Raw genomic sequence first — 24,889 nt, forward strand, 5'->3', positions numbered from 1 at the left:
TGGAAGTTACGTATTGCTATCATTTTAAATAATGGGATATTCTAATTTTGAGTTGATTGTTAGAGCTGGGTGTTTATGTACTGGGTAATATTCCTTTTTGCAAATGTAATTGCAATATAAGTTTTGGAAGGGATATTTGTAAATTTTCTTGTATTTTTCATGTTAGAACTAATTTTAATCAGAAATTTAGAAAGCAATTTAAGATCAAAATTTATACATATATTCCCAAAATATGGCATCTAGTGTAAGCATACAATGGGATAAATAAGTGAAATCCTGGTCTTAAAGATATACTATGCCTTTGTGAGTTTGCACACACATAATAGTATATGTATACTGGGCTTCAAAATTGTCAATCCTGAACCCATCATAACTCAGCCTCAGACGTCACATGACACAAATGCTGCTTGCACTTAACCTTTGATTTTGTGAAACTTCTAGAGAACATTATAGTATGCAAATGAACCATCAAGTATTTGTTACATTTTCTTGTGTATATAAATGTGGTTTGGAAAGTCCGAATATATCCATATGATAGATCATAGATTAGAAGAATTCCTTAGTAATGGGTGCTTGCTAGAAGGAAAGGGATGTATGATAGATCATAAATTAGAAGAATTTATTATGAAAATAGTAGTGATTGAGTTTGTAAGGGATTGACTTTTATAGTCACATTTCTTCTCAAAGTGGTATCAGATTTTTGGTCAGTGCTCATGGGGTTTGTGAAATTCCTTAGAGGGTCATTGAGGTGAGCAATAGAAGAATGGTTAATCTCAATAGTGCTAATTGGATAACATGAAAGGACAGGATGCTTGATTTGCTTTATTGCAAGGAGATACATACTCTTTTTGAAGGTGATGATGAAATTAGTGATGTCAGGTGGAAACACTTGATGGCCAACACATTCGTTAATGTTTGGAAAACAATGTTTATCACCAAGTGGATAATAAGACTTTAGCAAATTTATTTTGAAGAAGGTTGATGACTTGTGTGAAAAGGAGATGGCCAAAAATAAACTTGTCTAAGAGTTTTAATTTAAAAACTCCAAGGCATTCATATAGTGGACCACTCGAGGCGAATTGCAAAGTTTGGTGAATGAACTTGCAACTACAAAGATCATGTCTGATGATGAGTTTCAAGCATTGTTACTTAGTTTGCTTTTGGATAGTTTTGAAACTTTGGTGGTGACTCACAACATTGGCACTATAAACAAGTAGTGACTTTGATTATGATTATGTATAGCATACTTGCAAATGAGACAAGAAAGAATAGTGTTGATTCCACTCAATCACATGTTTTATTTTTGGAAAATGGAGGAATAAGCAGAGTATGTGACGTTACAACCACACGCAAAACCCTAAGGAGACGAGTCAATGAAAAATCGTTGTCGATTGTGCTAGGCAGGCATGTAAAAAGAAATATTGTAAGTTTCTCAATAAGAAAGATAGAAAGAGCGAAGACATAGAGGATAAAAAACACACACTGCGAGTCACTTCATGTGAGGTGTACATTATCTTATCCACTTGTCATGAAGCTTGCCTTGTATCATTTTAAGTGAAGGCTTGGTTGGGTGATTAATTCTAGTAGCTTCATACTATGCTATACACCAAGATTGGTTTTCTTCAATTCTTACAATCACGGTTAGAGATGCTTGTCTTAGTCGGCATGGGAAAGAAATTGATGTAAAAAGAATGTGAAAGCAGTGTTACGGATCTTCATTTTGAACTTGATCTCTACCGCAAGTTGGATTATGAAGGCTTTGAAAATTGTTTTGTTAATAGGTGTTGGAAGTTTATCAAGGGAGCTCATGTTAGAGCAAGAAAGAGGAAATGTTGTGCATTCTATTGCACACATAGGAAGTTGTGCAAGGATTAACTCAATGCTATGGAGGAATGTGAAGTTATAGATCTATGGCACAAGAGTCTTCGTCAGATGAATGGGAAAGACCTCCAAATTCTTGAAAGAAAATCTCTAATTTCGGTGGAGAAAGCCAGAAAGGTAATTTTTTTGAACCGATACACTCACTACCTGGTGAACAACATAGGATTTTCATTAGAAGTATTTTTTTTTAGAAAGCATGAGCCATGCAAGTGAAATCCATGAGTGGTACTACTTACTCAGTCATCTTCGTAAATGATGCTTTTGAGAAAGTATGATTATATATATGATGAGGCATAAAGATGAATTTTTTGGCATCTTTAAGCACTTTCATGCCATAGTTGAGAAGGAAGTCGGAAAATCTTCGAAGTGCATCCAAATTGATAATAGAGGAAATAGTGGACCATTTGAAGCATATTGAAAGAGTCAATTATTAGATGTGAGAAGCCAGTGCCCAATACTCATCATAGTGGTGTGGCAGAGAGAATTAATTGGACCATTTGTGAAAGAGTTCATCAAGTATTGTCCTAAGCCAAGTGGTTAATATCCCTTCCAGGTGAAGCTTTACAGGCAATTTGCCACTTGATTATCAAAACCTTTGGATGGTGATTATCTGAAAAAAAATATAGACTGGGAAAACAGTTTCTTTCAAGCACTTGAAGATGTTTGGTTGTAAGGCTTTTGTTTGTGTACCAAAACAACAAAGATCCAAACTTGATGATAGGTCAAGACCATGTACCTTCTTTAGATATGGTGATGATGAATCTGCTGTTAACTTTGGGTTCCAAAGACCAACAAGTAGGTAAGAAGTCAAGATGTTATCTTTCTTTCTTTCCTCTTTATATATATAAATCAAGCCATTGGAAAATTCAAGAATGTGAAGAGTCCAAAGGCTAGTAGTGAAGAAGTTAATTTGAGATCTATTTCTCCCTTTATTGATTGTTGATGAATTGCAAGATGTCCAAGGCCAAGATAAGATAATTGATGATGATCCTCACTTGAAGTTGATGATGAGTAAGAAAAAAATGTTCGTTAGAACAATCACGCCTAGAACCATAACTTAGAAGATCAATAAGGGTTCATTAACTATCCTAGAAATATCCTTCTAATGAGTATGTGTTGCTTAGTATTTTTGGGTTCTCCTTTTTAATTTGTTGTGCTTGGCACATGGAGTCATCTTAATTATTTTAGGCCTATGTTTCAAGGGGACAAAAGGTGTGAGAACACTAAGAAGTTAATGTGAAAATTAACATGGGAGAGAAGAACAAAGAAAAGGTTTTCTTTTATGCAACTAGGGGCTTCATGCAAAAGATCATCTTGGTGTTGGAGAACTTGGAGATTAAGAAAAGGTTTACGGCATGTAGTTATTTACTCTGTGGATTTTCCATGTAAATCTTGTTGTCATTAGCTTTGTTTTTTCTTTGTTGTTTGCTTAATTGGGTTTATGATCTGCTCATGGCTCTTGAAGTGTGGTTAGTTGAAGGGATTAACATTGTATCGCTCTCTTCCTCACCTGCAGGAATGGAATCTACTATGTAGTAACAAATTATATAGATGCATAGAAGTTTACTTGCTCTTAAATCAGAGGAACTCTTCAATATCTATAATGTTAGATATCAGTTGAACAATACAAAAAATTTATTTGTTTAACTATTTTCTCAACAAGAACTAGTGGAGCCATGCGCACGTGACCATGTCTTAAAAAATGTTACTGCGAATTTACCAAAAAAATCATATCATATTTCACTTTTGTTAATTCTAATAGACCATAATAAATAAATTTTTATGACTAAAACCCTGGCTTAAGTTTAACTTGAAATTTTTCCGACTGGTTTTCCTAGTAATTGTGAACTCATTAAGGGAGGACTTTTGAGTTACAATCATTAATAGGGATGAGTTAAAAGAGTTATAAAGGTACAAAAACCTGTTTTGGGCATGGGGCATTAGAATGAACTACTATTTTAGTGGGTTGTGTGACCAATATTTTAAGGATAACCTCCGAAGATGTTTTATGTTCCAAAATCCATGAAATGGCATGAGAATAGGCTTTCATTAGATGCGATGGGAAATCCAGATAAAGTGGAATTATTGTTGCGATAAGAATTGATAAAAAGAGTGAGCTAGTATATTGCTTGAATATGATGATAGCATATCTTTAAAGGAAAAAGGGCTACCAGTGAATTATTTCTTATTTTGATTTCTAATTTTACGAGTTTTGTCTCTGAACAAAGGATTCAATAATGTCCAGCGAAAATCGTTTGGGGCTGAATTTCAGTATTGGTTGCAATGAATTAATGAAAGCCAAATGAGGGTCAACATTTGGATTATAAAGTAGTCTAATAGGAAAAGGTATAAATGAAGTCATACTGTTTTCTACCTTTTGTAGGTCTAGCAAGTGATCATGGTTGCTTTCTTGAATAATTGGTGCATTTTGCAAGTATAAAAACTTCAACTTCAGCCAAAGGACAGCATTGGAGCCACTAGATTGAGCCCTAAGAGTCTAAAATTATAATTGATGAAGATTGTTTGAGGACCTTTTTCGCTACATGGTGTTTTGTTCATATAATGATGGTTATTTGGATAGAGAATTTAATCTTGCCTTCAATTTTCAAGATCAAGAAGAGGGATCTTTCATCATGAAACTCATTTAAAAGTAATACATGGATTATAATAATACAGATATATATATATATATTGATACATGGATTATAATATTATAGATATATATATTGATATATTTCTTTGGTATTCAGGACCTATGAAGGCAGTTCAGTTTGCCAAATTTACCCTCACTTTATTTCAAATATTTGGTTATCTTAATCTTTATTCAAGCTCGGGATTTGTTCTTATCTTTCACATAACTTGATACCAGAACTAATTAATGGAAATGTGCAGGAAGAAGATTTTGATGGCGCAAGGGTAGTTATGCACTTGCAAAGGACTGTCTACGGCCTGCTATGTTCCTTGCAAACAGCTTTGTGTGAAAAAAAGCTTAAATGCAGGAGGTAAGTAATTGTTAATCTTAATTGAGTGAACCTACATCTTTACCACCATTGCTTATCACAACAAAATGAAGAAATAACAAAAATGGTCACCAACAAATATAGTATCCACTCTTTTGTAACAGAAACTGCAAAGATAAATCGGATTCATCATGCCAATTGTAAATCTAGCTGATTTCACGGAATAGATTTGCTTATTTGTCTTGATGGCTAGGATTTCTACAATCAAGGATTTCTACAATCATAAATACTAGTTATGATGGAGATATGTTGCTTGTTGACATGGGGTCTTCAAATTTATTTGTTTTGGTATCCACCAAGTTACTGCACTGGTTGTAAATAGGAGGAACCATCCATTGTAATTTTAACAAGTTTTTTACTTGCATACCCCAACACAAATAAGAAATTGCATCTATGCCCCTATAAAAAATTGATTTTTGCTTATATACTCTTTAACTTTTCATTAGCCTGATAAGTGCTTGAGTAAACATGTTCTTATATGTGTTTTATATGCATTGAGCATCATTTTATATATGGTTTATGTCTCATATCGTGTATTGGGTGTTCTTTTATGAATGTATGTTGTGAATGTATTGAAAATTCGAAAGGAAGCAAAGATAGGCTATTAAGGCACGATGTTGAGAGTTCTTGTGCAATTTAAAGACGAAGACACAAGAGGAGTTGGTGAATGGGGAGATGTGTGTCAACTTCCAAGGAGATTTAAGTCAATTCACCAGTTAGAAGGGTACAAAGGCAGTCATATCTTCACGTTCCTTCTCTTTGTGAAGATTACAAGACTTTTCAAAGATGCATCGATGAAGAAAAAGTCTTATAGCCTACCACATGATCGTGTGTTGATAATGTGGCCTCAAGAGGAGAATGTTTGGATCGCATTGTGAAAATCAATGTAATAAAGCACGGTAGCAATTGCACTGTAGCAGTATTGTAACAAAGTTACTGTTCATGCGCCCGCGTGTAAATTCCTGCAGCTCACGTGGGCACGTGAAAAATCCACACGGGCGCGTGAGGGCACGTGATAGACACGAATCTGAGCTATAAATATGCCGTTTGCCCTATTTTTAGTAGACTTTTTACGGAGCTTGGAGCGAATACTTGAAGAGCAAGTTGGCTAGGGTTTTAGGAGGAGGTCTAGGGTTTGAGGAGGAGGTCTTTGCCAATTTGGAAGGAGTTCTTCACCAACTTTGATAGTTTCTTTTGCTGTCATAGCATTTGGGAAGCCATTGGCGACCTAGCTTCGGAGAGGAATCTTTCATTAAGGCTAATCCGCACGAATTCGAAGGGGTTTTTCTTAATGGATTCCATTGCTTTACATTGTATTCATTATTGTTTTGTAACTTACTCAATGGAGGACTAAACCCTAGTAGGTATTTAGGCATGTGAACCCTAGGATATATATTTTTGTATTGATTTGCTTTATGTTTCTAGTTAATCCGAGTTGATTTGAGTTTTAACCTTGTGATTTCATTGCTTGCATGTGTTATTGATCTTTGTGATTGATTTACATTGCTTCATTTGTTACTTTGATGTGAGAGGTCTCCCTTAGAGTTAGAACTTCAAGTTTAAAGAGGGTTGAGAGGGTGAGTCATGAGATAGTAGAATATCTTCTTTTCCTTCCGATTGAGTTTTTTCTATCTCCGTATTCTCTGGATTCTATGCAATCATATTTGGTGTGAGGCATGAGATTGAGAGATTTCTCCGCCAAGAACTTGTAGGGGGTTAGGGATCCTTCGCCGAGAATTAAAGTTAGATTTATCTTTAGGAATTGGTTTTACTTTTAGGTATCCTTAGAGCTTATTGCGGTCATATAGGGTGTGATGTGTTGAGATTGAGCAATTTCTCTACCGGGACCTTGTAGAGGACTAATACCAGTTGCTTGGAGATAAGAACCGGTTGTTTTTGGATTAACTCGACTCATTAGACTTAGTTTAGAGGTATTTAGCGAATGTTGGACTTCAGGGAAGATCCTAGGGGGATCATCACCCGAGTACCTCATCTTTAGCGATTGTGAACTCCTTTTCTCTATTTCTTCGCTTGTTTGCTTGCTTATTAACTCTTCTTGCAATTAGTTCACTTCATCACATTCATCGATCCTGACTAGATAACTGAGAAGTGGTTAATACTAAAATTTCCGTTCCCTGTGGATTCGACTACCCACTCACTAGGGTAATTATTACTTCGACACCGGTGCACTTGCGGTTTACATGTAATGCGAGTGCGTGTCAAGTCTTTGTCGCCGTTGTTGGGGAACGAGATATTAGAAACACTAGGACTTGGTTACTTTAGTCATTCACATTTTTATTTACTTTTCTACTTCATATTTCTCTCTTTCACTTTTCTAATTTTTCTTTTTATTGATTTCAGCTATAGGTTATGACTCGAGGGAACCCTTCGACATTCGTTGAAGAGGATCCTGAAATTGAGCGAAGATTTCGTAGAAGGGGCGAGGAACCTATGCAGGAACAGAATTTTTCAGTTGAAATAGAGGTTGAAGAATCTGAAAATATGGCAGAACAAGAAGGGCAATAAAGGACATTTTCAGATTTCACTAGACCTACAATTTGTGGGACACAATCAAGTATTGTTAGGCCACTGGTAGCAGCTCAGAATTTTGAGTTAAAGCCGGGTTTCATTCAAATGGTTCAACAGTCCGCACAATTTAATGGGTTAGCCGATGAAGACCCAAACAATAATATTGAGAATTTCTTTGAAGTATGCGACATGTTGAAGATTAATGGGGTGTCGGATGACACAATTGGCTTGACCCATTCTCATTGAATGGAAGAGCCAAACAATGGCTTCATTCATTGCCAAGAGCTTCTATCACAACATGGAACGAAATGGTTGAAGCTTTCCTTGCAAGGTACTTCTCTCTGGGAAAATCGGCAAAACTTCGTAATGGGATATCTTCATTTGTTCAGATAGAGCTCGAATCTTTATTTGAGACTTGGGAACGATTCAAGGACCTCTTGCGGAAGTGTCCACAACATGGGTTTCCCAAATGGATGTTAATTCACACATTTTACAATTGGTTGAACTCAAGCAACAAACAACTTCATGATGGCGCCGCAGTGGGGACATTGGGAAACAAAACCCCTGAAGAAGCCTGACAATTGATTGAAGAGATGGGTTTAAATAGCTACCAATGGAATGCAAGAGAAAAGAACTAAGTGGCCGGACTCCATGAGACCGATGTCGTTACATCCTTGGCAGCCCAAGTAGAGGCATTGAGCAAGAAATTGGATACTTTGACTTCATCAAAGATAGCCGCAATCACAAGCTGTGATAGTTGTGGGGTTTCACATATACCATCCGACTGTCCTATATCGATTATTTCAGCCCCAGTTGAACAAGTATATTTTGTGAGTAATTCGGAAAGAGGACAAGGTAACCTTTATAGCAACACATACAACCAAGGATAGATGAACCATCCAAATCTCTCATGGGGTAACCAAGGGCAGCAAAAAGCCGTTGCCCCACTAGGATTTTAGCAAACACTTTCGATTCCGGAGAGAGTTTCAAAATTAGAAAGGGTTTTGTGAAAGTTCATTCAATCAACCGACAGAAGGTTCCAAAACATAGAGGCAACACTCTGAAATCATATCACTTCCTTTCACAATTTGGAAAATCAAGTAGGACAAATAGCGAAGTTATTGGCCGAAAGGCCTCTAGGAAGCTTGCCAAGTAACACCGAGACTAACCCAAAAGAGCAAGTAAAGGCGATCATTTTAAGGAGTGGTCGCGAGCATTAGGAAAAGCTTATTGCTGAGAACAACTCTGAAATTCTTCGAGCTAAAGCCCCCATTGGGAAGAATGCTGAAATTCCTCAAGAAAAGCTGAAAGATAAGGTGCAAGACAAGGAGAAGGGGCCAACTATGTTACCCCCTTCATACACTCTAAGAATTCTTTATTCGACACGGTTGAAGAAAGACCAAGTTGATGAGCAAAATAGAAAATTTCTGGATCTTTTCAAGCAGTTACAGATCAACATTTCGCTTGTTGAGGCGTTGTCCCAAATGCCTCGCTATACAAAGTTCTTGAAGGATCTCTTGACTAACAAGAGGAATATGGAGGAGAGTGTGGCTGTGATTTTGGAAGGTAATTGTTTGGCAATGCTTAAGAAAAATTTGCCAACAAAATGAGAGATCCGGGAAGCTTCATCATAGCATGTGCAATCCGAGGTTTGGGGGAAGAAAAAGCTTTGGCCGATTCTGAAGCTAGTATTGATGTCATGCCGTACACATTGTTTTAGAAATTGGGGATGGGAGACCCAAGGCCAACTCGGATGACGTTACAGTTGGTTGATCGTTCCGTTCGTCATCCTAGAAGTATAATCGAAGATGCTTTATTGAAGGTTGACAAGTATATTTTTCCTGCTAATTGTGTTGTGTTAGATGTAGATGAAGATGCGGAGGTTCCATTGATTTTGGGAAGACCTTTCTTACGCACCTCTAAGGCACTCATTGACATGGAAGGAGGCGAGATGGCACTGCGCATTGGAGAAGAAAATATTACATACCGTCTCGCCGAAGCAATGAAGCACTCTCTTGACTTTGATGACACTTGTTATTTTATTGATGTTAATGATGAGATTGCTAATGAGTACTTGGAGGAATTTTTGCATCCGGATCTATATGAGTGGCTGGACATGGAGGAGGAGAAATTGAACAATTGTGTGGAAGAAGTCCTCAATGAGCAACAACAAGGAGGGGTTTTGAAAAGGATCTTTCGCCGAGTCAAGAGGACGAGACGTCGCTACCGAAAGCACTCCAACACCATAGGAGACAAGCATACACAGGAAGTGCGCGACATTCCCTCATTCTTTAACATGCTTAAAAATTTCTTTTTAAGTATGAAGAATTTTTGTCCATCATGTGTGCAGGTTGCAAAAAAAGAGGTTTTTCATGTTTATGAGCCACCATGAGGTAAGGACAGGTACGTTAAGCTAAGTGACGTAAACAAGCGCTTTTTGGGAGGCAACCCAAGTTTTTAATTAGTTTTTAGTCTTCGAATATTACTTCTGCGTAATAATTTCATTAGTGTGCGTTATGCTTAATTTTAGTTGATCGCTGGTGTTTTCATTGAATTCTTCGGTGATTTGAATTATTTTACATGTGTATGACATGGTTTAGGGTGAATTTAATGTGTATAGTTGAGGAATTGGTGTTAATTTGGAGTTTCGGGCCTTATGTGGACTGTATGCAGAAATTCTGTATTCCACATGGCAGCGTGGAATTTCCACGCGGTCGTGTAAAGTATCCACGCGGGGTGTGGAATTTCCACACCCACATGTACCTATATGAAAATGAAGAAGTACTATTCATTATCATTCCTCTTCAAAGAGCCTCTTCATCTCCCACTCTTCCACTCCTATAAAACCCAAGTGTTGATCTCTCAAACTAATTTTCTTCAACTCCTTAGAGGTTTTGACGGAGTTTTCACTGAGTTTCCATCTCTGATTTGATCCGGTAAGTCCTCACTCTCCCACCTCTTCCATGCCTTCATGTCTATTTTCATGGAGCTTTCATGGTGTTTTTGTACAAACTTCTTAGGAAATCATGCTAGACATATCTTATTTGTGCAAAAGACGAGTTTTATGAGGCGTAGGAGCCCGATTCCGGCAAAGTCACCCGAATCAGGTGCCTATGCGGGTGAGTGGCCAGCCAGGTTACGCGGCTGCATGGTTGGGCCACGCGGGTCTGTTATCTGCTCTGGCTGGCGCCCGCCCAGCCACACGCGCGTGTGGCTAGGCGCGTGGGGGCGCGGCCTAGCAGGCCGAGCGCTTGAGGCAGCCCCACGCCTGCGCGCCCGTGCCTCGGCCATGCGCCAAAAGCTTGACACACGCTCGCGTTGCGTGTAAACCGCAAGTGCACGGGTGTTGAAGTAATAATTACCCAGGCTCGCGTGGCCCAACCACGCGGCCGCGTCGCTCGGCTGGCCGCATGTGGCCAACCCATGCGTCCGTGTGGGTGCCCGATTCTGGTGACTTTGCTGGAATCGGGCTCCAACGCCTCATAAAACTCGTGTTTTGCATAAATAAGAGATGTCTAGCATGATTTCCTAAGAAGTTTTGTACAAAAACACCATAAAAGCTCCATGAAAATGGATATGAAGGGATGGAAAAGGTGGGAGAGTGAGGGCTTACCGGATCAAATCGGAGATGGAAACTCGGTGAAACCTCCGGCAAAACACGTCAAAATCTCTCAGGAGTTGAAGAAAATTTGTTTGAGAGATCAACACTTGGGTTTTATAGGAGTGGAAGATTAAGAGGCTCTTTGAAGAGGAATGATGATGAATAGTGCCTCTTCATTTTCATATAGGCACATGGGGGTGTGGAAATTCCACGCCGTCATGTGGACTGCAGAATTTCTGCAGACAGTCGACATAAAGCCCGAAACTCCAAATTAACACCAATTTCTCAACTATACACATTAAATTCACCCTAAACCATGTCATACACATGTAAAATAATTCAAATCACCGAAGAATTCAATGAAAACACCAGTGATCAACTAAAATCAAGCAAGACGCACACTCATGAAATTATTACTGCAGAATTAAAATTTCAAGACTAAAACTAACTAAAAACTTGGGTTGCCTCCCAAAAAGCGCTTCTTTAACGTCATTTAGCTTGACGTACCTGTCCTTACCTCATGGTGGATCATAAAGATGAAAAACCTTTCTTAGCAACCTGCACACACGATGGACAGAAATTCTTCATACTTAAAGAGAAATTTCGAACCCTGTTAAAGAATGAGGGATTGTCGCGCTTTTCTTGTGTATGTTTATCTCCTATGGTGTTGGAGTGCTTTCGGTGGCGACGTCTCGTCCTCTTGATTTGGTGAAAGATCATTTTCAAGAACTCTCCTTGTTGTTGCTCATTGAGGACTTCTTCCACACAATTGTTCAATTTCTCCTCCTCCATGTCCGGCCACTCCTCATATGGATCTGGATGCAAAAATTCCTCCAAGTAGTCATTAGCAATCTCATCATTAACATCAATAAAATAACAAGTGTATCAAAGTCAAGAGAGTGCTTTATTGCTTCAGCGAGGCAGTATGTAATCTTTTCTTCTCCAATGCTCAGTGTCATCTCGCCTCTATCTGTGCCAATGAGTGCCTTAGTGTAAGAAAGGTCTTCCCGGAATCAATGGAACCTCCCCATCTTCATCTACATCTAACTCACTTAAAAGTAGCTTGGGAGGAAAGGAAGGAAAAGAGGGGGGTGGGGGTTGCGGGGGTGTTTTGGTGTTCTGTGGCAGGACACACTTGATGCCCATATGAAGTGAGCTTTTATTTGTTCCTGTGTTTAAGATTTGTGGTGCAGTATCTATGTTGAGAAGGTCATTGCTATATAAGTTATACAATTATGCTCATATTATTACCACTTGATCTATATGCAAATAATTTTTTACAGAGTAAAAGATTCTGGTGGTATTTAATTCCCTTCTTGTTTGATTTTGGCTCACTTCCTGATTTATCTTGTTTGCCATATTGCACTTGGTAGCCATCTAGTGTTTCACTCTCTTAATCTGCTTTTTCTGAAAGAATGTTCAATACTAGACTGTTAATCAATGATAAGCTGTTTTTAATGGTTTAGTTAACCTTTATAACAAATTCAATAGTTCTTCATTTTTTTTTTTACTTCAGACCAACTTTTATGAAGATAAAATTCATTAATATTTTTTTTATTGGTTGTTCATTTTGACCTTATCTTACAGCCTATAACATAATCCCAAATACTTATATGCAGGCGAAAAGTTAATGCACCTGAAGTTACACCTTCTTTCTCTTTTCCGGTCATACGGAAGGAGCGATCTCTATCTTCATTGGTGGTCAATACACCAAGAATAGCAACCCAGAACAGTTTGACAGGAAGGAGATCCAAGGCTGTTGGTAGAAGAGCTGCTGCTATGCGTGGCCCTAGTCCAACAGTTACCGAAGTCAATAAAAAGGAGAATGACAGTGATGGACGGGCAGATAACTCTAGTTCATCTGAGACCCTGAGCAAGATGACTCAAAATAGAAGGCAGGTAAACAGAGTTTTGTAAAGTTGCCATCAAAGTGAGATCATGGTTTGGGATATGTTTTATATGAAGCATATATGGAAGTCTTTGCTTTGATTGTGGCATTAAAAATGCCTTTCTTTTTTTATTTTCTGGACACTTTTTTTTTTCCACAGAACTTTGCAAAGGCAGAGTCATCTGGCCAGACAAATCATCAAGATTCAGAAAGTGTCAGGGATCCTTTTATTGATAGGGCTGAGCTTTGGAAACTCTTGAATTGTCTGGTTGAAGCCGCTAACAGAACAAAGGCACTTAAATCAAGCAGCCCACAATGCACTGTTGTGAAGGCAGAGCAAATTAATTTTCCAGATAGTGAAGCATATTTCAATAAATTGAAAGTTAGGGAGCATATGAACAAATCCAATGTTCAAGATGACAAGAATGCCAGTGTCTCCACTACCCAAACATTGGTCAGATCAAGAAGATTGAATGGAGTTAGTCGGAGAAAGAAGGAGCTTGAGACATCAGTCCAAGCACTAGTTGATACTGCTGGTAAACGTGAAAGGAGGAGGAGCCCAGTTTGGTTCTCATTGGTTGCTTCCACTGACAAGTTAGATTTTTTCGTATATTGCTATGGAATTACGTTTTATAATCACAGATCTTCTGCTTCTTTTCTAACATTGCACAAATCATTCAGAGAAGGAGATTGTCCATTGCCCCAGATCTCCTCAAGTTACTTGAGGATTAGGTGAGTTTATTTTCCGATCCGTTTAAAACCCTAAGAATGCAATTCTTATTCCATATTATCTTTGGCAGCTTTTCAATTATTTTGAAGGTTTGGTAAACCTTCATATTGCAAAACATGCAATAGTTCATAATGTTAAATTTGAGTGCAACCACTTGATCAATCATTTGTCTGTTAGATATTGTGTCACACAGTCTGCAGTTGTTACGTCGGTTTCTATTTCCTTATAATTTCTGGATTAATATTGTTGAAAGGAAATTTTCTCTGTGATGATTTTCTTTATGATCATTAGCACAATGACCCCTGATTTTGCTAGATTGTTCATTGTATTGAATGCTTAATGTCACTAGATTATTCCCAAAGAACAAACTTGTGACTGCAGTTGTGACTTTTCTGTTCGACATTCTCTTGATTTTGGATATTTTTTGAAGTGGGAAGAGGAATGCATATAGGGAGGATGATGGCCAGTGGATAAAAGACATGTGGTCCTTTGGTTGTAAACTTGAAAGAGTTTCAGCATTATTATGTAGATGGAGCCTTTGAGAATCATATATCTTTTCACCAAATCGGTTAATCCCACATCATTTTTCTGTAAATGCCATTCAGGTTTCCCCCCTTTTTCTCTACTATAGTAATTTATGTAGGGTAGCTTATTATGCCTTAGAATTTTCTTGATTGAAAATTGGTGATAGTACTTAGAAACTGTTTAGTAAAATGTTTTCATAGAAACTTTATTGTGTCTTTCCCATTTCTTTTTTATTGATGTTTTATTTCTGCTTGAAAGCTTTCCTAAATGTTGGGTGTTGATCAGGTTTATTTAGCTAGAAACAGTTCATCTTTTATTTGAAGTAAATCTTAATTTTAATTGTCCTTTGTGTAAAACTCACAAGGATGGTAATATTTTAAGTCTAGAAGATAAACTTTCATAAAATCAATTGTAGCTATCAGCTCTCATATTGAAGAAATAGGGAAATCAGAATCTCTAAGATACAGAAGACTGGGTTTGGAATTATTTTGCATGTTTGATCAGTCAAACTTTTTCACTGGTGAGAGGTGCCAGTTTTTTATTTTTATTTTTTTATATGTATTTTTAGATTTTCCTATCCCTCCTTTTCCCTAAAAAGGCATGAACTTATAATGGAGGTGCAGGAAGGGAAACATTTTTAGATTGTATCTATAATTTGCTGGTCATCATTTGCATGAGGCAGCAGGAATTTACAATAACATGACAAGTGGTGTGTTTTTCTCACAATCTGATTGGTTTATCGACTCATGGTTTACAAACTTGAAAGTTGAAACTTGAAACCATTTTTATACTTCGAGCTCTCTAGAAATGACCTAGCTTCACCTTCATTTGCCTTACGCTTCCAAAAGATACATTAGAGCTAACCCTTCCTCTAGTGTCGCGATGGAATGAAATTCTTTTGTTTTGAAGCATAATAAAGTATTAGTTACAGTTACAATTGTAGTAGCACTTAAAGATATCAACATATTCGTGAAATGCGTATGCAAGCTGTCCAAGTGAATCTGGACTATAATAACTATTTTTACACTTGTACATTATAAATATCATTATCTAGCTATTAACTATATGCCAAACTTAGTTCGATAGCAAATACCCCTGTCACCATAATTGTTTGATTGAAGAATTAAAGTTAATAGAGGGCTAATAGTTTGGGGCATCTCTTATACAAGCATTATATATGATTTAGTTTCAGCTACTTGTTAAACATAAAAATGGTAAGAAACAAAAGTTCAAGCTTAAAATTTTTATAAGAAATATCATTTAGTTCATTGGCCTTCTTTATGATTTTGATCTATTTCCCTCTCATTAGATTTTTCTTGTTCTACCATTTTTCCTGGATATTTTTATAATACCTTCATGACTTCATTTTCTCTAACCGATGTTCACGAAATTATTAAGGAAAATCTACCCTTGAGTAGCTTTATTTTATGGTCTAGGCCTTAGCACTTCAAACAACAGAAATAGTTTTAGTAAAATAGAAGGTGGTAACTTGCGCAGGTCAGATTATGTGCTCTCATTTTCACCAAAGTTGTTGTCAAACAAAAAGTGCAAGAATGGACTTTTTTTTTTGGCTTCTATTATTTTCTGCTTTCCATGGGACTTCTTAACTATTCATGAAACTTCTGCCTATTGTTTCATTAGACTTGTCAAAGGTTTCAGCATGTTGTTCTATGTGCCCTTCATGACCTGACCAAACATTGTCAATTGTTTTGGCTAAAAAGTGTCTAGAGAAATGTTTTGACATCTTTGGTGTAAAAAAGAGTATGTGATGGTTAAAAACTGCCACAGGCTTCAAGTGGCAAAAGGACTTTCTTGCAATTTTTTATTCATCATATTTCCATTGATGAGGATTAGCTGTTAGGGATTTTTTATGGCACTTGTTCACATTTGAGAATAGTTATAATTCCTCCTGAATGCTAATATCATTTTTTGGGAAGTGATCAGTGGAAATACATTGTTAATCCTGTCCTCATCTTTGCCTTATATTTATTGAAAGAGTTCATTTTACTTCGATGGTCTTCTAGCTCTTTTCTATGGTTTTGTTTATATACCCCTGAAATAAGTTATACAGGAATATCTTAATCTTTTCTTGTTTGGCTTGATAAAAAATAATAGCAATATAATCTTTTGTCACATGTTCTAATTACCTTCTAGAGTGTTATGTATAAACTCCTAGAAATATAAATATTTGCATACATATATATCCTGGAAAATTATATTGGTGCTGCATAACATGTTCTTTGTGCATCTCCCACTGTCGCTGCGGGCTGCCTCACTGTCCAACTTATTTAACCGAAACTATGGTTGAACTTCAACTAGCTAATTAAATAACAAAATTGGCCTGGTTTATTTTGAGGGATATGAATGCAAACTACATTCTTTATCGAAGGTTTATCTAGTTGCACAGCAAGTTTTGAAGGGTTTTTGTCAAGGATTTAAAAACCGGACCGGTCGACGAACCGGTTGGCCAACCGGTTCGCGGTTCAACCGGTCCAACTGGTTCGACCGGCCGGTTCAATGCTTTCTATTTTTAAATTTTTTTTAAATAAATAAATTTTAAAAAATAATAATAAAATTTCATAAAATTATAAAAAAAATCCAAAAAAATCAGAAAAATGGGGGAAAATAGAAATTTAATAAATATAACTATGAAATTAAAATTTTATTTCTTTTACTAGCTCACAAGTCACAAATCACAAGTCCTCCATGAATTTTATTTTTAAAATATAAGTATATAACTACAAGTCTACACTCTATAAGACTCAAGACAAGACTACATTAAAAAACAAGACCAACAAGTAACAAACAAGCCCACCACTACCACAAGGCACAAGCTTGAAGAATTCACAACTTTCACTTCTATATAAAATTTAATTTCTCAACATGAACATACATAGTTATATACAAAAATACTACAAATCTACAAAGTACAAATAACAAAGCACCAAACAAGTCCACAAGTATCAATTGATTCAATTCACAACTTCAACATAATAAAATTCAAATTTTCCAATATTAATACAACAAATTTTCTAATATTAATATAACATGAACCACCAAATAAATTCAAAGTTCAATTTTTTTTAAAAAAAAAACGGTCGGTCCGGTTGAACCGGTTCACCGGTTCCCGGTCCGACAACGGTTCATAGCCGGTTCAATTAGAACCCGGTTCAATATATATAAATGAACCGGACTGGTGGCCGGTTCCCGGTTCAACCGGCCGGTCCGGTCCGGTTTTTAAATCCTTGGTTTTTGTATGTCTGTATGTGAATGATGTTATTTTTAAAGTATGCATTTAATAATTCTTAGTTTTTAGTCAGGAGTTTATGTTTTGTAGTGCTATTTTTCCAGTTTGTGGGATACAATGCCCATATCTTGGGTTATTTCACCCTAGCGGTAGAAACACTCCTGTAGCATGTTTACATGTGCATCATATTTATTAACACAATTCTTATTATTTATTCATTCTTAACTTTATTGCAACTTGATATCATCATTTTTTTTAAATTATTTTATTTTATTTTTCATTTGTTACCGTCATGAACATAAAAATCAGAAGTGCTATTACTGAAACAACTTTACTTTACAATTGGTGGACATTTGAATATGGCATATTTTAGGTAAATGACATTGAGTTCTATCTGTTGAAATTTTTTATATTTTCTAGAACTTTTTCTGGCATGCATCTTATAATTAATTTTGTGATCATAGGGATGGAAACCTGCCAGTTTCTTTCATCCAAAAGTACCTTGTAAAGAAACTTGGTCTTGCGAGTGAAGCTGAGGTGAGTCTTTAATTTTTTTTTTTTGTCTGAAAAGGTCAATAGATTATTAATTTGAACTGGATAATCTATTTGTCAAATGGTAAACAAACAGGAAAATATTGCATTCCTGCACATGCATATGGTCATTTAAGTTATTTTGATAATAATTCTGTAAATCAAATGGCTTTGCAAATACATGATCTTTTCAGCCGTGCATAAAATGTCTTTTAGAATGCATTTGCTACACATTATTCAATTGATATTATAATTTTATAGACCCATTTAGGATGGAGGACAAATATTAGGATATAATCAGTTAGTATGGAATTTGTTTGGAATTGTGAATTGAATTGTCAGTACATGAACCTGCTTGCGGGTTGGTTGAGCTTGGTTCGATCATTTAGTTTACAACCCAATTGAGGTCAATTTGGCCCTGTTTGTTCTGGGCTATATTCATCACAAAAATCACAGCTTTGCTTATAACAAAGAAGAAAGTAAATGCCTTGGTTATGCTTTAAGACATTACCTCATTTTTAGGAGAACACCTCAAAATTTAAATTTACTGTCATTGGAATCTTTGATTTCCTTTGGTATTAGGGTACAAGCTGAGCTGATCTTAAGCAGTTTGCCTTAGTGTCACTTATTTGGCTTGCATTTGGCTTGGGTCTAGCAAACCAAGCTCAAGTTGACTTGAATTCAATTTGTGATAACCTTTACTAAGTCTTTGCACGGTAATACTCAATTTGTTTACAGAAAGTCAAAATTGGCTGGATCTTTCTTTTGTGATCCTAGTTCAGAAGAAGCCACAGCTTACTAAGCGCCCCTTGCAAAATACTGTGAGCATATAAAGTGTGAGATGTGGACACCATAACATAACCAGGCTTTCTCGATTCTTTTTCTTCGAGAACTTGTTTGTAACATTTGAATCTTGAAAACCATTAGACTGCAATCTTGTATGATTTTATGCTTTGCGTGGAATCCTTCAAGTTTGGGACATGAAGTATATATGAAACAGTCTCGTCAATCCCTGAATAACATCAATAATGAAACATATTAACTAATCAAGTATTCTAGCCATTGGGGCTGGTACCAGCCCATATGGTTATAATTTCATCGGGTTATCTATGACAACAAGTTTGACTGAGATTCAATATTCATCAGCATTTTGCTGAAGTCACAGGCTTATGAATCACCAGAACTATATGCTTCACTTCTTTAACCCTCAGTGTATTACTTGTTTTCCACGTTCTATAGATTGAAAGCTTTGACTTCCCACTTATAAACATATCTTTTGTCTATAATACTTTGAAAGATATCCAACCCTGAATTGTATAACTTTGGCTTCCTGGTCTCTTCTCATATATCTATTTCACACAACCTACTACCTGGAAATATCCAAGGTGCAAATTTAGAGAAGAGAAATCTGTTATGAGGACACTACCATGCGTAGTGCAAGCAACACAACTGGATAAAACTATTTATGTGTAGTGAAAGCAAAAAAACCGATGACTTGGAACAACCATTCATCACCTAATATTCTGGATTTAGAGTGTGCAGTACAATCCCAAGAAAAGCTACTCTTTTGTCCTTCTCTACACCAACATGATCATGCATTTGATTAAAAGCTCATGCTTTATTCAAACACCAAGATCATTCTTATCATGTTCCAAAATTCTCTTTCGCACTGCTTCAGTCATATTATCCCATTTCTTGTACACTTTGAGAAACATGAAGTTGTCTGTGCCGCAGTCTTGAAACCTATCAATGATCAGTTTATGAAGTGCGAAAAATATCCAATTTGGTTTGATCGTAAATCAGTTAACTTAAGGTCTTTCATTCTTTGTTTGTTTTTGTTTTTGTTTTCTTTTGGTTTGTTTTTCTTTTTGTGTGTGTGTATCATTTTCCTTTGGAAGTTGTCCAATCTTCTTCAATTACCATCCTCTTCGAAGCGGTCTTGATATGGTAAAAATTCATTTCACGAAGATGTATATTAAACAAACCTTGTCTAGGCCTCAACCAGGAAAACTTGCCGTATATCATTGAAACAAAGATACAGTTTTTTACAAAACTGCTAACCTTTCTCACATTCAAGATTATTGAAAATTTTCAATATAAACCCTCTATGCTGTTTAAATATATTTTTGACCCCAAATTGAGGGGTTTCGTCAAAATTTTTGTCAAGTTGGGCTCTCTAACTTTTAAAAGGATGCACTGTAGGTAATAAGTCGTACCACATTAGAAACCCCGACTTTGGAGATAACTTCTGCAAAAGTTTTTGCTCTATCCTCGACATTTATTTTTTGTTTTCATTGTGGGATCTATGTCCTTAGAAAAATAGTACAAATCTTTAAGCCGCGTTGAGATCATCCAACTCTTTTTTCCTACTTTTACTTTTCCATGCGTTATGCATGATTGATATACTGTTCTGTAAGCTAGATTGTTTGATAGGGCTTCATAAGTACATAAATTCCAAAGCTTATACATGAACTTTGTATGAGGGTGTTGGATATTTGTTGGATGCATGAACTTTTTGTCCAAGCATTTGGTGACTTCTCATCTATGTAATAAACTTGTCTTTTTTTTCCTTGGCTTTTTCTTTCTTTTTGTTTGTGGCTGGATGGCAAACCTGTCCTACCCCCATCTGCCTCGATTGGGCGGGTTTTTTTTAGGAGAGTGCAGGCGAGGCTGGGGTAGGGCAGTTCTAGTAAATACCTGTATTAAATCCGCCCTGCCGCTAAAAAATTACATAATTACCCTTATATATGCTAGGTTATTTTTAGGGTTTTCCTGATTTTATTTTAATGTTATTATTATTATTAGTTAAGTATTTTATAATAAATGGCGTGGCAAAAATATTAATGCGGGCGGGCATGTGGGAAAACCGTGCTGCCGGTTGGGGATTTAGAATAGCACTATTTAATGCAGGGCAAGGAATGGTTTAGGCGGGGTGGTGGTGGCATCAACTATCCCCGCCCGCCCTCACTCCCGCCCCCACCCTACCCTATTGCCATTCCTTGTTTGTGACATTTCAACTTGTTATTCATCAGATTTCTTGGGTGTCAATATAAGGTTTTATGCGCAATGTTTCTATCTTTGTTGACTTCAATTTTACTTCACTACTTACACATTCTAAACATCTTATTTCTTGCATGTTTTCCTTTAACCAAACTGTACAAACCATGCACATGGCAGATTAGCTTGATCCATTTCAAGTTTTGCTAGATCAACCTAAAGTCAAATTTCAGATTCAAGTATTTTTGTTCTGACCGACAAATCATTGAACTTGCCATGGCAGGTGGAAATTACATGCAGGGGGCAGTCAATCATTCCCACAATGGCCCTGCACAACTTGATAGATCTTTGGTTGCGGTCGGGTTCTTCAATAAAAGACCCGGCATTCCTTGGCACTTCAGCCAAGGAATTCGTGATGGTTTTATCATATCGCCGTAAAGTCTAGTCCCTTTGATTGCATATCCAAACATGCATTCCAAGAAATGCTCGACATCGTATGACCATTGAGCTTCGAAATCAAGCATTGTGTGCTACTATTCAACCTATTGTATTCCCTTGTGTTTCATTATTTTTCAGTTTTCTTTTTTAAATACTAGGCATCAGTTGCCCTCTTTTTTAATCGGTTTTCGAGAAAGGGTTTTGTTTTTACCTGCATAAATGTCTTTCTTTTTCTGATTTCACAATTTATTTTTCATTTCTGCAAGATGATCAAGAGGTCATGTATTTCGAGCAAAATGTATTGTAAGTGTTTAAATTTCAACCATCAGTTGTATTGCCAATGTACAAAAGAGAAATTATATATATATATATATATATAAAACTTTGGCTTGAAATTGCAAGATCATTTATTTACAGAGTTGTGTGATGTCTTTGAAGTAGTAAATCTGGTGCTTGACTGAATTTTAGCAAGTGATGAATATGGCAGAGTAGGGTTAGGGTTTGGTAACATCATCATGAAGCCCTCTAGAAAATTTAAAAGTACTTGAGGACCTTCATGAATGAAAACTTTATAGTTTTTATTTTTGTATCATTCAATATGTTATGGTTTGTTTTACATATATATCCTTGCAATGCCATGAAATTATTTATTTTCTTCTTGAAAACCAAGATTTTTTGTTAGAGGATCCAAGATCAAATCTCAAATGTCACATAAAGTGAGTATACATGTGTTTGTTGAGTTTGTATTTATGTTTATGCATGTTTCTGATTTCTTTTATTTAATTATAAAATAATAAAAAAAATTCAATTACCGAAAGCTTAAACAAATTGCAAGGACGCAAATGCAAAAGTGAACCTTATGTATAAAAGATGCAGTGGTAATCGATTCTTGAAAAATCTTATGTATAAATAATTTCACTATTTTTCAGGGGGGTTCCAAGAAAAGAACCCTCCCTTCCCCACATACGCAAATACACACCAATACACAGACTTTATCTGCATGTATATGAAAATATACAGTTTTATACAATATGTATTTATATACATTAAAATTATACACTTAAAAAAATTTCACCCCCCCTTCTATATTTAACCCCAAGTCCTAATCCAACTCAAAACAATCCCTTACTCCTAATCCTAATCCTAATCCTAATCCTAATCCAATATACTTTATTTCCAATATTACTATATCTATATATATATATATCTATATATATATATATATAAACACACACATCTTATTAGTATTCTTATTATATTATCGTAAGACTTTATAGCAAGTGTGTTTAATTGAATTGTGAGATGGGGAAAAGGATGGAAGCTCATGTGCTAGATAATGTAGCAAAGAACCTTCTAGAAGAGATCAAGAAGGTTGATACATCGCTGGGAGTGGTGCCGGAGCTGATTCCGGTGATGGACGCCGCCGTCGAGTTTGTGAAAGAGGCAGAGACAGAAGAAGAAGAAGAAATAGCAGAAGAAGAAGATGATGATGATGATGATGATGATGATGAAGATGAAGAAGAAGATGATCAAGATGATGATGATGATGATGATGATGATAGTGATGGTGATAATGATGATGAGTACTCTGGTGAAGAAGAGTGTGAGAGTTGTTTGTGGAATTAAAAATAGTACATTGAAATAAGGTAGTTTTAGTTTGTTATATCATAGAGTCATGAGGATGTAAAGATTCATGCATGTGATTTAGTATTTTTTCTATTTTAGAGTTTGTTTGTTTTGTTAAAATTATTTTAAAATTTTAAGTGAGCCTTCTTTTCTCTATTATTATAAGATTTTATTTTATTTTATTTTATTTTTTTGAAAGCTATAGAATTAGTTATTTTTCGGTCTTTTTTTTTTCTTGGATAAGCACTTATTACAAGCAACAAGTGTAGAGTTAATATGTTGCATATTTATGCCTTCACTTGGATCTGCTGCTAAGATATAGACCAAGTGGCCATTGGTTTTTAGGGTTTTTTTTCTTTTAATATATTTGTAAAAATGACAAATCGCTTATCTTCTGTGTAAAAATTATATTTATTTATAAATCAATAATTATTATTTGATTCCGTACTCTAATTAAGAGTCAATTAAAAAGTTTTATGCAAAACTTAAATTATAATTCCCTTTCTCTTCTTCATTAATTTTGGTTAAAAACAAGAGGAAAAAAACAATCTATATATTTGTAAAATTTATAAGCCAATTTTCAACTATAAAGTAAACATGTTTGTTATAAAATAAGGGGTATTATTATTATTTTTTTTTATCTTTGATAAAAATAGTGATCCACATTTTAGTAAAAATTTATCTATTTTCGAAATATTGTTAAAAGTATATATTGTAATTTTGTATTACTAAATAAGTTCACCTGCTTTATGGAAAAAAATTTTTAAATTTAAAGTGGGAATTTTAGTTTATAAAATAGAGATTAAATAGTTATTATTGAAAAAAAGTGTTTATTCTATAGTAGTATTGCTGGATGGAAATTATAAATTTTCTTCAATGAAATTTACCAATAAGTACACCCAAGTTATTCAACCAACATTATTTTAACACATCTAATTATGTATATATATATATATATATATAACAAATATTAAGATCTGACTTAAAAATGTTTTATTAATTAAAATAAATAAATTTTTAATTAATTATCGGATAAAAAAATTTGGAAAATAGATAAGGTTAAATAAGTACATAAGTAAAATAATAAAAATTAAAAATGGTAGATAAGTTTTTAGAAAATTTATAAAATAATAATTTTTCTATTATTATAGTGGCTACATGAAACTTTTATCCCAACATACAATATAAACATAACTGACTCTGATAAAATAATTAAAGATACATCATACATATAATGTATACTTACAGAAAACTTTGAAATACAACTAATATATATATGCAATGAACATGCTTTTGCGGAAGGACTGCAATCATAAAAAGTTATTTTGTGAAAAAAACATAAAAATAAATTATTCGTTACTATATTATATAACAATAATTATTACAAACACATTATATTTAGTTATTAATGACTTGGGTGTGACAAGATGGATTTAGAGGGTGTGCCAAGAGGGATTTTTGAGGGAGGGTGGTAATATATATATATATATATATATATATATATATATATATATATATATATATATATATTATAATTATAATTTATGGTGTCTTTTATTTTATCCGGTCTTTAATTAGGGTTGACCGGTTAAAAATGATGAATCACAAATCAAATTTTAGTTTTGTTAGATTTCAAGAGATTGTAAGTTCATGACTTCTATTAGGGGCAATCCCTAATGTTAATTAACGCAGACTAAATCATGAGAACCTCCGATTAAAAACAAGTGTAAATGAGAAATAACGTATACGAGAGAAATTAATTTTATTAATTTCAAAAGGGAAGAAGGAAAATTACATAAATACATAAGTTTCATCAATAATACAAGGATTAGAAAACTCTAACACTCGTAATCCTACTTTCCTAATCTTCCTCTAG

The 24,889-nt window shown here is 35.3% G+C and overlaps 1 protein-coding gene and 1 non-coding gene across 5 annotated transcripts; one reads left to right on the forward strand and one right to left on the reverse strand.

The window, feature by feature from the left end:
* The first annotated feature begins 1,814 nt into the window (after window positions 1-1,814).
* LOC120255952 (E3 ubiquitin protein ligase DRIP2-like) lies at window positions 1,815-21,762 on the forward strand. 4 transcript variants are annotated; one of them, XM_039263717.1, is made up of 7 exons: window positions 1,817-1,998; window positions 4,774-4,883; window positions 12,651-12,930; window positions 13,080-13,513; window positions 13,601-13,651; window positions 17,886-17,958; window positions 21,233-21,761. In XM_039263717.1, exons 1-7 carry the CDS (start codon window positions 1,885-1,887, stop codon window positions 21,392-21,394), a joined length of 1,224 nt encoding a protein of 407 aa, XP_039119651.1. In that variant the 5' UTR covers window positions 1,817-1,884; the 3' UTR covers window positions 21,395-21,761. The 4 variants fall into 4 exon arrangements, with proteins under 4 accessions (XP_039119650.1, XP_039119651.1, XP_039119653.1 ...); XM_039263716.1 differs by having other exon boundaries at window positions 1,815-1,998; window positions 13,080-13,651; window positions 21,233-21,762; XM_039263719.1 differs by lacking the exon at window positions 1,817-1,998 and adding an exon at window positions 7,263-12,182 and having other exon boundaries at window positions 13,080-13,651; window positions 21,233-21,760.
* On the reverse strand, window positions 7,787-7,893 carry LOC120255954. The gene has a single exon (XR_005535154.1). It is a non-coding gene; the product is annotated as a small nucleolar RNA R71 (small nucleolar RNA).
* Window positions 21,763-24,889: the final 3,127 nt, after the last annotated feature.

Source organism: Dioscorea cayenensis, unplaced genomic scaffold (assembly GCF_009730915.1).
Source record: "Dioscorea cayenensis subsp. rotundata cultivar TDr96_F1 unplaced genomic scaffold, TDr96_F1_v2_PseudoChromosome.rev07_lg8_w22 25.fasta BLBR01001249.1, whole genome shotgun sequence".
In the NCBI taxonomy this organism is placed as follows: Eukaryota; Viridiplantae; Streptophyta; class Magnoliopsida; order Dioscoreales; family Dioscoreaceae; genus Dioscorea; species Dioscorea cayenensis.

Coding starts and splice junctions, on each gene's coding strand:
- LOC120255952 (XM_039263716.1), top strand. CDS start 1,885: ATGGAGGAATGTGAAGTTATAGATCTATGGCACAAGAGTCTTCGTCAG. Junction 12,931..13,079: donor TGACTCAAAATAGAAGGCAG/GTAAACAGAGTT, acceptor TTTTTTCCACAG/AACTTTGCAAAGGCAGAGTC. Junction 13,652..17,885: donor TCAAGTTACTTGAGGATTAG/GTGAGTTTATTT, acceptor TTGTGATCATAG/GGATGGAAACCTGCCAGTTT.